Source organism: Vicia villosa, linkage group LG1 (genome assembly GCF_029867415.1).
Source record: "Vicia villosa cultivar HV-30 ecotype Madison, WI linkage group LG1, Vvil1.0, whole genome shotgun sequence".
Taxonomy (NCBI): Eukaryota; Viridiplantae; Streptophyta; class Magnoliopsida; order Fabales; family Fabaceae; genus Vicia; species Vicia villosa.
Genome location: NC_081180.1, coordinates 111,468,379 through 111,483,163, shown reverse-complemented (window position 1 = coordinate 111,483,163; position 14,785 = coordinate 111,468,379). Strand labels below are relative to the sequence as shown.

At 37.0% G+C, this 14,785-nt stretch overlaps 3 protein-coding genes across 5 annotated transcripts; 2 read left to right on the top strand and 1 right to left on the bottom strand.

Moving 5' to 3' along the window:
* Nucleotides 1-1,929: 1,929 nt before the first annotated feature.
* Nucleotides 1,930-4,841, top strand: LOC131643851 (uncharacterized). The gene is made up of 3 exons (XM_058914186.1): nt 1,930-2,053; nt 2,146-4,269; nt 4,668-4,841. Exons 1-3 carry the CDS (start codon nt 2,041-2,043, stop codon nt 4,697-4,699), a joined length of 2,169 nt encoding a protein of 722 aa, XP_058770169.1. The 5' UTR covers nt 1,930-2,040; the 3' UTR covers nt 4,700-4,841.
* Nucleotides 4,842-5,161: 320 nt separating this feature from the next.
* On the bottom strand, nt 5,162-10,308 carry LOC131643850 (disease resistance protein RPP13-like). The gene is made up of 2 exons (XM_058914185.1): nt 5,545-10,308; nt 5,162-5,454 (listed from the first exon to the last, which is right to left on the bottom strand). Exon 1 carries the CDS (start codon nt 10,087-10,089, stop codon nt 5,572-5,574), a length of 4,518 nt encoding a protein of 1,505 aa, XP_058770168.1. The 5' UTR covers nt 10,090-10,308; the 3' UTR covers nt 5,162-5,454; nt 5,545-5,571.
* A 1,530-nt stretch (nt 10,309-11,838) lies between these two features.
* LOC131643849 (uncharacterized) lies at nt 11,839-14,540 on the top strand. 3 transcript variants are annotated; one of them, XM_058914183.1, is made up of 3 exons: nt 11,839-11,927; nt 12,102-12,149; nt 12,250-14,540. In XM_058914183.1, exons 2-3 carry the CDS (start codon nt 12,137-12,139, stop codon nt 14,400-14,402), a joined length of 2,166 nt encoding a protein of 721 aa, XP_058770166.1. In that variant the 5' UTR covers nt 11,839-11,927; nt 12,102-12,136; the 3' UTR covers nt 14,403-14,540. The 3 variants fall into 3 exon arrangements, with proteins under 3 accessions (XP_058770166.1, XP_058770167.1, XP_058770165.1); XM_058914184.1 differs by having other exon boundaries at nt 11,884-11,927; nt 12,454-14,540; XM_058914182.1 differs by lacking the exon at nt 11,839-11,927 and having other exon boundaries at nt 11,953-12,149.
* The last annotated feature ends 245 nt before the right edge of the window (nt 14,541-14,785 follow it).

Genomic DNA, 14,785 nt, shown 5'->3' with positions numbered 1-14,785 from the left:
ATCAAGGGATCCATGTGTTCTTTGTTTGCCTTTGTTGAACTTCACTCTGCAAGATTTTCCAAGTACACAGGGTTCACAAAACTTCAGCTTTTCGACTTTGTCTCCACCAAGCAGATTTTGTTTCCCTAATTCGACCAGACCCCTTTCACTGACATGGCCCAATCTCATGTGCCAGATTTCTGTCTTCGACAAAGGTTTCGTGGATACAACATTTGTCGAACCACTTACAACTTCAGCCTCAAGGGTATACAAGCCTTGTTTCTTCACGCCTCTCAAGACTTCCTTCGAACCCTTCAAGACTCTTAGGATACTTTTCTCTCCTTGGAAAACATATCCTTTCTTGTCGAATTCACCAAGAGAAACCAGATTTCTCTTCAAATCAGGAACATACCTGACTTCAGTCAACAACCTTATTGACTCATCATGGAGCTTGAATCTCACAGATCCAACACCTGCAATCTTGCAAGCCTTGTTGTTTCCCAGCAATACTGATCCACCATCTTGATCACATAATTCCTCGAACAAGTCTTTGTTTGGAGTCATGTGCCAAGTGCAACCTGAATCCATAATCCACTCCTTCTTAGAGTCACTGCTTGAAACTACAAGAACATCAGATGATTCAAAATCATCTTGAACAATGGCTGCATTGCCATTATCCTTACCTCCATGATCTTTCAGGCGTTCAGGGCACACCTTTCTTGTGTGACCCTCCTTCTTACAATGATAGCATCGAATGCCAGATGCTTCGCCACTGTAAGACTTCGACTGGCTTTTGCCCTTCTTGTCGAACTTACCATTCTTTCGTAAGAGTTTTCCTTTAACGGCCAAACCTTCGCCAACAGTCGAAGGTTTATGCTCCTTTCGTTCATTCAAGTCCTTAGAGTACAAGGCTGATTGAACTTCTTCAAACGTCAGGGACTCCCTTCCATACAAGAGAGTTTCTTTGAAGTGAGCATGTGATCGAGGCAAAGAACACAATAGTAACAGCGCTTGATCTTCATCATCGATCTTCACATCAATATTTTCAAGATCAAGAATCAGCTTGTTGAACATATCCAACTGCTCAGCCAATACTTTGTCTTCAATCATCTTGAATGAATACAAAGCTTGCTTCAGGTAGAGTCGATTTACCAGCGATTTGGTCATATACAAACTTTCAAGTTTCACCCATAACCCTGATGCCGTCGTCTCCTTTGATACCTGCCGGAGAACCTTATCACCAAGGCTCAACAAAATTGCGCTGTGTGCCTTCTCAATCATAGTCGTCTTCTCCGCTGCCGTTAATGCAGCATTCATGGCTGCCTCTCCCTTCAACGCTTCCAAACAACCCTGCTGAACCAGTAGGGCTTTCATCTTCAAGCGCCACAGACCGAAATCATTCACTCCGGTGAACTTTTCAATCTCATACTTTGTTGACGGCATCTTCTCCACGCTCACCGCACCAATTTGTTGTGAAAAACGATACCAATAACAAAGTATAATAGGGAATTAGGGAAGAGAATAAGAACACAAGAATTGGTTATAACTGCTATTCTTTTACTTTCTCTTAAAACAAGATTACAAGTTTACAAGAATAACAAATAACCTCTCTCACCCTAAATTAGGATTTGCAGCTTAGCAATGATAAGAGACTAGTATGCTATTTATAATAAAACCTAACATACTAACTAATGGGCTTTTTCCACAAGGCCCATTACACAAGTCAACTTAATAAACAAGCTAACTTAACAAATTAGGGTTTAAACACTAAAACCTAATTTAACATGCTAACAACCCTAGCATCTTCGACACAAGCATGTGAACAACCTTCGACTTCATGCTTAACCCTGTCGAACCAAGAAGCTACCCTTCGGCCATACTAGAGTTCGATCCAAAATCTCACAATATGAAAATGCTAAAGACAAACATCCACAAAAACAGTGTTGTGTAAAACTAGTTCACCCCATTTCCAAACTTGGCATTTCTAAACATTGTTGATAATGTTCCCTCTGCTCCATATTTTCGTAAATAAAGCAATCAAGTAGAAACACAAAAGCAGCAATGGTACTGGCTGGTAAGATAGATGTTTGTTTCATTTCAGTATTTATTTATTCAATTCAATAACTGCCCTTCCTACACCATTGACATGGATATTTTACTTTTCAGTTGTTGCCAGTTTCATATATTCAAAAGAAAGAGAAAAATTATCGGAACAATATCCGCACCTGGTAAAAGTCTGGAATGTGTTGGAACTTCGGCTTCTGATTGTTGTTAGTCTTTTCTTGCAAACGGTACTCGTGTTTTGGGGTAACAGAAGGAAGTACATAGTTGATAAAAGACTAAAACTCTTGATATGGTTCACCTATCTATCAGCTGATTGGGTTGCTACCGTTGCTCTAGGAATTCTTTCCAAAAACAATAAAGATCGTAAGGCTGACTCCAACTCGGTAATTATGGCCATCTGGGCTCCATTTCTTCTTGTGCATCTTGGCGGTCCTGATACAATCACTGCATACTCCCTTGAAGACAACGAGCTGTGGCCACGCCGTATGCTTGAATTACTCTACCAGCTAGCTGTTGCGGTTTATGTTGTTTACCGCTCATGGAACACCAATCCCCTTAAGTATGTCTCCGTTCCTATTCTCGTGGCAGGAATAATCAAATATGGCGAGAGGACTTGGTCTTTGTGGTCCGGAAGCAGTGACAGATTCAGAGAATCTATTCTCCCTCCTCCGGACCCAGGACCAAATTATGCTAAATTCATGGACGAATATGCTGCTAAAAAGGATGAAGGATATCATGTTACTTTTGATGAAATTAATGAAACTAATGCCTCAGCATCCGATCTTAATCCCTCAGCGGAAAACAATATATCAAATCCAAATATTCCTGATGGTCAAGCTTTAAGTGATGGGTTCAGATTCTACAACATTCCCAAGTGCCTGTTTGCGGATCTCATCTTAAGTTTTCATGACCACAAAAGCAGCAAATCTTTCTTTTCCGAATCTAATTGGGAAAATGCTTTTAAAGCAGTTGAGGTTGAGCTGGGATTAATATATGATATGCTATATACAAAGGCAGGGATAACATACTACTACCGTGGGATCTTCCTCAAATCCGTGACCTTTTTCTGCACACTCTTTGCATTCGTAGCCTTTTCTTTTCTTGTATCTATAAAAAAAGAATATTTTAAACTCGACAATAAAGGACACAAACATTGGAATTATGACCTGATTATCACTTTTGTGCTTTTTATCGGGGCTATTCTTCTTGAGATATATGCGATCATTGTTTTACTTTCTTCAAGTTGGGTAATGAATTGGCTGAGCCAACATAAGAATTGGAGAGTGGATCTTCTCTACAAGTTCATCTCGTTTTGTCAATTTTGTTTCAGACTCTCGCACACTATCAGGTGGTCTAATCAAATGTCACAATTCAACCTCATAAGTTTCTGCTTGAAAGATGAGCATGTCAACTGTATCAAATTGCAGAAACTCTTTCGAATCTATAAGTATTTTGAAAAGTCTTACTACCAAAAAACAAAACAAGTCTCTGATGGTTTGAAAGAACTCATTTTTGACCAGCTTAAGGATAAATCTGAGGAAGCAACAGACACTGAAGCATGTAAAAAATTATGTGCTCACAAGGGTGACCGAGTTCTTATCAAATGGAACTGTCAAAATATTCGTGACATTAACCATAGCATTAAGGAGGTTGAGTTTGATCAGAGCATTTTGCTTTGGCATATTGCTACAGATCTTTGTTATTTAGATGATAACGAGTCTCAAAACTTAAATGGTGTTGCTCTCCAAAGTTGTGAAAAAAGCCAATTGGTGTCGAATTATATGTTATATCTTCTTGTTATATGTCCTTTTTTGCTGCCAAACGGAATAGGACAGATCAGATTTGAAGACACTTGTGCAGAGGTGGATGAACTTTTGAAAGAGAGAAAATACATGAAAAAAAGAAGCGAAGTTTGCAAGATGATACTTCGAGTGGATACAACTATTTCACCATCAGAGGTTAAAGGCGATAGAAGCAAATCTGTGCTGTTTGATGCATGTAGGCTTGCCAAATCACTGCAGTCTCTAGAAACGGAGGAGAATTGGTCGAAAGAAAGTAAATGGGAAATGATAAGTAATGTATGGGTGGAGATGTTGTGTCATGCAGCAAGCCAATGCAGAGGACTTAATCATGCTAAGCAACTAAGCCAGGGTGGTGAGTTTCTTACCCATGTCTGGCTTTTGATGGCTCATTTAGGCATAACAGAGCAGTTTCAGATTTCTAAAGGTCATGTAAGGGTCAAATTGAAACTCTCATAATATGTTTGGTGAGTGAGTAGTTTCATATGTCTTTTCTGCATTGTCAGATAGGAATGTAGTAGTGTGCCTACCATTTTGTGAGTCATGATGTAATGTTACTCTACACTAAATACCATATATATATATATATATATATATATATATATATATATATATATATATATATATATATATATATATATATATATATATATATATATATATATATATATATATATATATATATATATATATATATATATATATATATATATATATATATATATATATATATATATATATATATATATATATATATATATATATATATATATATATATATATGTGTGTGTGTGTGTATTTAATATCATTCATTCTTTTCTAAAGGTCATGTAAGGGTCAAATTGAAGCTCTCATAATATGTTTGGGGAGTGAGTTGTTACATATGTCTTTTCTTCATTGTCACAGCATATAGGAGTGTGCCTTCCATTTTGTGAGTCATGATGTAATGTTACTCTACCTTATTTCCCTTACTGTGAAATGGATTATGAATATGTTTAATTGCATTCCTAGTTTGCTACTGGTTCTCAAATGTTCAATGGCAACAACATTCTAGTTTTTTTATTGAATATGTATGCATATACTAAATACAGTATATATATGTGTATTCAATATCATTCATTCTTTTCTTGGCCCAAAGGCAACGACAAAGTTGTTCGTTATTCTTGGGACCACGCGAAAGAAGCTTTATTCTGGGACCACCATGACAAAGTCGCTGTTTCAACGTAGTTGACGATGAGGTTGTTCTAGGGCTTCTCTCTCTGGTGGGTGGAACTAAAATTTTAGAGGAACTACAATTGAATGTTGACAAATTTATCGAGACTAAAAACATATTTATAAGTATTTTCACAACATTAGGACCACACAACACTGCCAAAATACAAACCATACATAGAAAACAATTCTACAAACAAACTTAAACTTCATATATATAAAACATACATATGCTTCAAATAAAAAATAAAACTCGCTATCAGTTCACCATCCTTTCTTCTTCAACAACGACATGCGAGTAGTAGTTCCATTTGCACGGTAAGCAACTAAGTTGACAAAGTTTGTTGATATGCAATCCTTCCTTCAGAACAACCCACAGTAGATAAATTCCAAATGCTCACTGCCAAAAGTATTTTTCCAAATAAAACTACTAGGTGTCTATTGAAAAAAAGAAAGCAAACGTCCAAAAATGAGGCAACTGAGTACTCACCGTGCTGTGCAGTGGGGGAGATATATTCTACTGAAAATGAGTTTGGACAACTTGACAATTGTGTGGGAAGGTACACGTCTCAGTATTGATTTCACTTGGCATGTTTGTTAACTTCAACTCACGCAGAGTGCTGATATGCTTTAGTTCATCAGGAAGCATTTTCAGATGGCAACAGGATCTGATTTCTAGTTGTCTGAGACAAGGGAATGCTTCTGCCTCTATCTTCCATTCCTCTAATTGCTCCAGCTTCCAAATATTTAATATATGAAGCTGAGGAAAGCTATGAGATTCGCATACCATAGTTGTCCCCGTGTATGAATCTGCTAGTAAAGACAATGTATGAAGATTTGGAAAATCTTTCAAAAGTATCAAGGGATCATCCTCTAGTTTTGAATGTGATAGGGTAAGTTCAACGAGGCTTAGTGGAAATTGGGACACAATAGATGAACTGCTCAAGCTTCCCAGCAAATACATGTCGGTGAGATATGCATTATTTTCGAAGGATTTCAAGTGTAAAGTCCAAGGTCGACCATTTTCATCTCTAGATTTCAGTCTTAGCGATTGAAGATATTTTAATTTTGTAATCCAGTCAGATACGGTCTCAAGTTGACCTATCATTGCCTCTTGGTTTAGTAACATTGATTGGCATGATAATCCCAACTTTGTGATATTGACCAATTTGTCCAAGCCACCCTTCACCGGAGTCTCCTCATCCACAAACAGTCCCCACAATGTTTGGAGGTCAGATAGAGAATTACCTTTAGGTTGAGGTGGAAATCTGGTGCGGTAAGTCTCACTCAAGAACAAGTGTCTGAGTTCCATCTTCCAGATTGAGGCAGGTAGAGTATGTATGTAAGTATGTTTGAGATCAAGTGTTTGCAGCTTCAACAACTTGCTTATAGATGATGGAAGTGACTCTAAGTAGGTCCATCTCAAGCCAAGATACCTTAGCCGGGTAAGTCTTGATATGTGCTTAGGCAAGTTGGGTTTGTAAACGCGTTCAAGATCAAGCACCAGAAGGAGTAAGAAGCAATCACTTGAAATACATCCCTTGAGAAAGTTACCTACTTGTTTTCCAGGTTTACTTCCCTCTTGAGTATCAAAGGAATGAAAGGAGAGAACGTCCTTGTAATAGCTTTGAAAGGATGTTGAATCAGTACTGTCACCATGAATGTGATCGTTCCAGATATCATCTTTATCAAGATGATCTGCAACCCGGCGAATAATGGACTTTTTTGGGTCTGCACTAGAATCCCTGACAGATCGGCGACCTTGTAGAAATTTGGACTCGTTAGCCTTTGACAACCAGAGTTGCCGCAAAGCACTAGGGAGACGACATGTTTTCACCTTTCCATTGCACTTTCTCTTGGCTACTTGGACCATGTTCCGATCTATCAACTCTGTCAAGTACCTTTCTGCAACGAGCTCCGGAGGCACTTCGTCATCTTCTGCTTGATGAATCAGACTCTCGGCAACCCACAAAACAACCAACCTTCTGACAGGGATCCCAAATTCAGCAGGGAATAGCACAAAGTAAAATAGGCATCTTCTCAGATAATAAGGTAAGTTTGTATTAATTGTGTCAAGCGTTTCAGACCAAGTTTGTATTTGATTTTCATTGAGCTGCTGCCCTCCGAGCACGCTTAGCCATTCCTCACCTGTAACATCCTTATGTGAAAGCAAATCACTCATTTTCAATATTTGTGATGGCAGCCCCCCGCATTTCATCCTAATTTGTTTTCCAATCTTGATAAGTTCTGTTTGTGACTCTAGGGAAATGTCAACCTTCAAACATCTTGTGAACAACAGCCAACTAGTTTCGTCATCTAATAACTGTAGTGGATGAACAAATATTGTACCTGGTGCATGTTGGGCTACATTTGCATTGCGAGTGGTAAAAAGAACTCTGCTTCCTGTTGACATATCGGGTATGGCCCTGTTCAAGGTATCCAAGTATACTTTGGATGTTTCTTTTATGCAGTCAACAACTATGAGGTACTTTGTACGTGCCAAGGCTGTGAGTAAATAATCAGTGGACATGTTTTCTTCTTCTACGCTAGTTTTCTCGGCGGCTTCCTTGCCAATTTCTGCAACAAACTGGTCTGCCGTACAATTTGAAGGCAGTGACACCCATACGCGACGCTGAAAATGATCTACAACAGTGTTGTCTTCAAATATCAACTTGGCTAGTGTTGTCTTACCTGTGCCTCCGATTCCAACAATCCAAGTAATGCATCGACATTTCTCTTCCGACAGTAACTCAGCCATCAGAACTTCCACGTCATCATCAAATCCAACCACACTAGATTCCTTGGCAGCGAGAGACGATTGCATCCTTGCACGTAATATTTTAACCTTGGGTACGACTCGGCTTTGAATTTGCACTAAACCATATGCTTTTCTTCTCCTAGAAGCATCTTCAATTTTGTTTCTCATACCATCTATCTTCTTATTAACAAGACGTCGGGTCCAGTACTTAAGAATGTAGATGAGAATTGGCTTATGATTCAATGTGCCGTCATATTTGTTAAGGACAGATAGAGCTTCAAGGGAAATAACTCTAATTTGCTCCACCCAGATTCTGGATCTTCCATCTAGTTCTCCCATTTCATTTGCATCCAGAAGCAATGCGTCCATCAATTCCTTTTCCCCTCTGATTAATTGGACCTTCTTTTTGAGCCCCATGACAGGCTGATACGTGGAGGAGGCAGCTTCTGCTGGTGTACCATCGGAACTTTCATCATGTTCAGCAATGATTTCATTCTCAATGTCTCTTTCTTGAATGCTGCTAATTGGGGTTAATAAAGGTAGAAGCTCTTGTTGCGTTTTTTGAATATTTGCAATGCCATAAATGGACTTCCTATCTGATATATCAAGAATCTCTTTCAACAAACAGTTGATGTCCTTGGAAAACTTAATTCTGCTCAAACAACCACCCTTACCTTTTTGATAAGCATCAATAAGAGATTGACCATTTTGAGACACGACCCCCAGTTGACCCACCCACACACTCGGCATTTTATTTAGGCCTTCTGCACTCTCAGTTGTATCACTTAAAAACGCACGCATTAGAGCTAAATATCTTTCCGCACACTTCAAATTCTTGTCCATAGACCTCCGTAAACTCCTACTCCACGCAATAACTTCAATAAGTAAATAACTCAACATGAAAAGGAACGTTGCCAGGACAGGGTGAAGCAGAAACAGGTGGGAAATGGGTAAATAAATTATAGTGGAAAAATATTTTTGTGTATATTTCAAATTCTTGTCTATAGATGTCTGCAGATTCACACTCCATGCAATAACTTCAATAAGTGAATAACCCAAGATTAAAAGGAGCGCTACAAGGACGGGGTAACTCTCACCCAGGAGGATAATCGGTATATAAATAACACTGAAAAACAAGAAGCGCGTAAAGCATCTTATTATTTCCCTTCCCTTCCGTTTCTTCAGCTTCTTCAGACTGGACTTGGACTTACGTTTTGATGTTTTTCCTCTTTCATCGACCATTATGAAAACGACCATTATGAAAACGAGAAAGATTAGTAACAAGAAGGAGCCTGGCCTGAAGTGGAGAAGAATAGTAACAATAAGGAACAAGATGAAGAGAATTATCAAGCTTTCTTGTGACAAGTCTGGTACGGGAGTTGTTCTTTTTAATCCCACTCCCATGACTAATTGTCCTCCAACTTCATACGTCAAACTTCTGTGCATTGCATCTCCTATTCTAGTCCTGATAGACTTCAGCTGCGTCTTAAATTCATTTTCAGAAGCATAATCGGCTAATAGATAAAGGACCTTCTTAAGCCTACCCATTTTAGCCCGTCTTTCCTTGACAAGGATGAAATTACCCACAACACTTTCAGTATAATTGCACAGTTTCTTCACCTCTTCCAACCACGTATTTCCTCTTTCACTTCTTGACCAATACAAATTAGACGACACTATATTATTTTGCAGGTACACAAATTCATCTTTTACTCGCTCCACCATCTCCGTCATCTCTTCAGCGGTAACTATAATAGTTTGATTGAGAATGTGATCCAGTTTCTCCATAGCCACTACTACTGTGGTGGTTGTGGTGGTGGACGATGATGATGATGCTTCTCCTCCTCCTGGAGTTGTTTCAATAGAGACACTGACAATATTTGTATTTAAGTTCATTCCAGACTGAGAGATGTCTCTCATCCTTTTGCGGATCTTCTCCAGTTCTTTCCCAACCTTGTGTTTGTCTATCCAATACAGAAACCCCCACCTCCTCCGCTTGACTGATTTTATCACAAAAGTTTCTATGACGTCCTCTGCATCACGGGCAACTTCATTCAATTTCTCTTCCCACTCATTCAACTCTTGTTCCTGTTCGCCGTACCTGCGCTGCCCAACCCGTTCCAACAATCCATGCATTGACCTCAGCTCTCTTTCAATCCATTCTAAGCGCCTCATTGTCCCGCTGCCCAATAATGTGTACTCTTCTATCAGGATTTTGGATAGACTATTTGCAACAACTGACAGCCCCGGCGCCATTGTCATTTCCATGCCATCCATGCTCAAGTAATATAATGATGGAGATACAAACTCTATTATTTGAGTTTTTTCACTCTTGCTTTTCAATTCTAACTTGCTTTCTTTGGATTCGGTTGTAATAGGAGCAAGATAAGAGATATTTTAAACTTTAGAGATCAAAAGTTTGGAAGAAGAAGATGAAGATATTTGTCTGTGATAGGTCTGTATTATTGACTAATATCAAATGGACATATTTTGTCTCCTAATCAATTTTTCATATTGTTTGGCATTATCACTAGTGGCATGAGATATCATTTTGACAAATTGTCAAGGATCATTCAATAGGAGCACGATTATTTGTCTGTGATTTTGATATATGCATGAAGCTGACAGCAGAACTACTTCACTAAGAAAAAAAAACCCGAAGGCATTGCTCTGTCAAGCATTAACAATTCACTTTTAAATTGATGTCTTCCATTTATTTCCACTTCGTATATAGTTGTGGCATTGCCTGAAATAGAATAGCAATCAAGTAGAATCCAGGGGGGGTTCAATAATTCTCAATAACAAGTGTTAAAGTTAAAGTGATTTATCATTGGTAATTTTCATGGAAAGTGAGTTGGGTTATAAATTTTAACGATAAAATCAGGTTTAGTTTCAGAAATTATAGATCGTATTTTCAAATAAAATCAATTCTATTTTTTAAAAATTAAACATTTCAAAATAAATTTTACATTTTTATAATTACTTTTGCCTCTTTCAAAATTGAAACTAGATACACAAGCATGGAAAGTGAGTTGGGTTATAAATTTTAACGATAAAATCAGGTTTAGTTTCAGAAATTATAGATCGTATTTTCAAATAAAATCAATTCTATTTTTTAAAAATTAAACATTTCAAAATAAATTTTACATTTTTATAATTACTTTTGCCTCTTTCAAAATTGAAACTAGATACACAAGCAAGATGTAAAGTAATTTGTAATATACGAGAACTTTTTTTTTAAACATATGACGCCTTTTTGCTTGTAAATTTAATTAAAAAAATATTTTAAGAATCCATCATTGCACCTCGTGCAATATTCACCCACCCAAGTAAAAATAAAATAAAAAATATCTATTTCACACCGTTTGAAGTTTGAAAGTTTGTTTGGCAAATTATTTTGTTGTTTTCTACTAGAGGAGTGCTATATATAGCGGGAAAATTTTCCTCACAAATTTTCATGAAGGGATGTGTTTAGAAACTGGTCATAGATCATGTTACTTATAAATTTTTTCATTAAATAATAGGAATGAAAATATCTTTTACATACAAGTTTGCCACATAAAAATACAAGTAAGAAAGTGGATTGATAAGTAGTACTATATACTCATGGATGCAGAATATGTCTTCACTTTTCTCTATATTTTGATTTTCATCTCGATTCTTTGACTAGATGACTATTATAAAATTGTAGAAAATCAAATTGGCATGCATATTGTTTTTGGAAATGCTGGTTTCAATTAAATTTTTTACATAGTAACATGATAGATTTCAGTAATGAAGATAATAATACTTTAAAATTAATAAAAACAATTATATGGGAGTAATTTTCTACACGTACTATCAATATCTACTATTTAGCATTTTCATGGGTACCAAAGAATCTGCCTTTCTACTAATAGCATGAAAATGACAATTGGCATGAAAACGGGCCAGGGTAGAAATATTTGTAGTTTATGTGTGGCTGTACATTATTGACCAAAATAGCTACTTGATAAAACATGTCTTTCCTTCTAATAAGACAGTCCACAAATCAAATGGACATGGTTTTGTTTTCGCCTTCTATCAATTCATATTGTTTGAATTTTTTTTTCATTATACAAGTACTGCTACTATAGGTAAGTAAAACATCTCTCTCCTTTAGTTTGCTGGTGTATTATCAATTTGGACTGTCTGGTATTTTTCTAAGTTACATACTGCATTATTTTTCTATAGTACATTCAATACAAAATTTTAAAAGTGTGAGGCTATTGATATATGAATGAAGCTGACAACAGAACTACTTGATACAGAATAGCAATCAAAAGTTGAAGCACAGAAGCAAACAATGTTACTAGCTGGTAAGACAAATGTTTGTTGCTATATTTATTTATTCAAAATTTAATAGAAGTCCTACTTTTATTTCCTAAAAGGCTAAGAAAACAATGTTTTCTTTATCAGTTGTTACCGGTCTGATATTAACTAAAACAAAACCAGAAAAGCAGAATACTCCTAATCTGGCAAAAGTGTGGAATATATTGGAACTTCGGATTTTGGTGTCTGTTAGTCTCTTCTTACAAATACTACTCATCTTTTTGGGAAACCGAAGGAAGTATATAGTTTCTAAAAGACTTAAATTGCTGATATGGTTCACCTATCTCTCAGCTGATTGGATTGCTACTGTTGCTCTCGGAATTCTTTCCAAAGACACCAAGGATCGTAAGTCAGATTCCAACTTTGTAATTATGGCCATATGGGCGCCATTTCTTCTTGTGCATCTTGGTGGTCCTGATACAATCACTGCATACTCCCTCGAGGACAACCAACTATGGCCACGGCATATGCTTGAGTTACTCTACCAGCTAGCTGTTGCAGTTTATGTCGTTTACCGATCATGGAACACCGATCCCCTTAAGTATGTCACTGTTCCTATTATCATTGCAGGAATAATCAAATATGGGGAGAAGACTTGGTCTTTGCGGTCGGGAAGCAGTGATGGATTCAGAGAATCAATTCTACCTCCTCCAGACCCAGGACCGAACTATGCTAAATTCATGGACGATTACACTGCTAAAAAAGATGAAGGATATCATGTGACTTTAGATGAAATTAATGAAACCACTCCCTTAGTATTGGATCATAATTCTCAAGGAGGAACCACAGTACCAAATCCAAATATTCCTGATGGTCAAGCTTTAAGCGACGGATTCAAATTCTACAACATACCTGAGTGCCTATTTGCAGATCTTATCTTCAGCTTTCAAGACCACAAAAGCAGTCAATTTTTCTTTTACGGATCTAATTGGAAAAATGCTTTTAAAGCAATTGAGGTCGAGCTAGGACTAATATATGATATGCTGTATACAAAGGCAGCGATAACATACTCCTACCGTGGCATCTTCCTCAAATCTGTGAGCTTTTTCTGTACACTTTCTTCATTCATCGCCTTTTATTTTCTGATGTCTAACAAAAATGAATATATTAAACTCGACAATAATGGACATAAACACTGGAATTATGACTTGATTATCACTTTTGTGCTTTTCATTGGAGCTATTCTTCTTGAGATATATGCTGTCATTGTCTTACTTTCTTCAAGTTGGGTAATGAATTGGCTGAGCCAGCATAAGAATTGGAGAGTGGATCTTCTCTACAAGTTCATCTCGGTTTTCCAAATTTGTTTCAAACTTTCACATACTATCAGGTGGTCTAATCAAATGTCACAATTCAACCTCATAAGATTCTGCTTGAAAGATGAGTCTGTCAAATGTGTAGATATTCAGAAACTTCTTCGAATTTATTACTTTTTCGAGAAGTTTTACTACCAAAAAACAAAACAAGTCTCTGAAGGATTGAAAGAACTCATTTTTGACCAGCTTAGGGATAAATCTGAGGAAGCAACAGACACTGAAGCATGTAAAAAATTATGTGCTCACAAGGGTGATCGAGTTCTTAGCATATGGAACTGTCATAATATTCGTGACATCAACCATAGCATTAAGGAGGTTGAGTTTGATCAGAGCATTTTGCTTTGGCATATTGCTACAGATCTTTGCTATTTAGATGATATCGAGTCTGAAAACTTAAAGGGTGTTGCTCTCCAAAGTTGTGAAAAAAGCCAACTGGTGTCGAATTATATGTTATATCTTCTTGTTATATGTCCCTTTTTGCTGCCGAACGGAATAGGACAGATCAGATTTGAAGACACTTGTGCAGAGGTGGATGAACTTTTGAAAGAGAGAAAATACATGAAAAAAAGAAGCGAAGTTTGCAAGATGATACTTCGAGTGGATACAACTATTTCACCATCAGAGGTTAAAGGCGATAGAAGCAAATCTGTGCTGTTTGATGCATGTAGGCTTGCCAAATCACTGCAGTCTCTAGAAACGGAGGAGAATTGGTCGAAAGAAAGTAAATGGGAAATGATAAGTAATGTATGGGTGGAGATGTTGTGTCATGCAGCAAGCCAATGTAGAGGACTTAATCATGCTAAGCAACTAAGCCAGGGTGGTGAGTTTCTTACCCATGTCTGGCTTTTGATGGCCCATTTAGGCATAACAGAACAATTTCAGATCTCTAAAGGTCATGTAAGGGTCAAGTTGAAGCTCTCATAATAGGTTTTCTGAGTGAGTTGTTACATATGTCTTTTCTGCATTGTCACAGATAGGAATGTAGTAGTGTGCCTACCATTTTGAGTCATAATGTAATGTTACTCTACACTAAATACCATATATATATATATGTGTATCTAATATCATTCATTCTTTTCTTTTCCTTTAACAGTGAATATGCTTCACTTTACCTTCTAAAATAAATTACTCACTTTGAATAAATCAAACTGATCTTAACTTAAGATTTAAACATAAAAATCTTAATTATCCACAAATACGCTTTTGCTTTATAGTCCCATACAGTATAATCTTCATGATTGATGATTCATAAAAGCAAACATTAAAGAATGAGACAGATACATTAGTTCCCATTAAGTTGCCAGTAT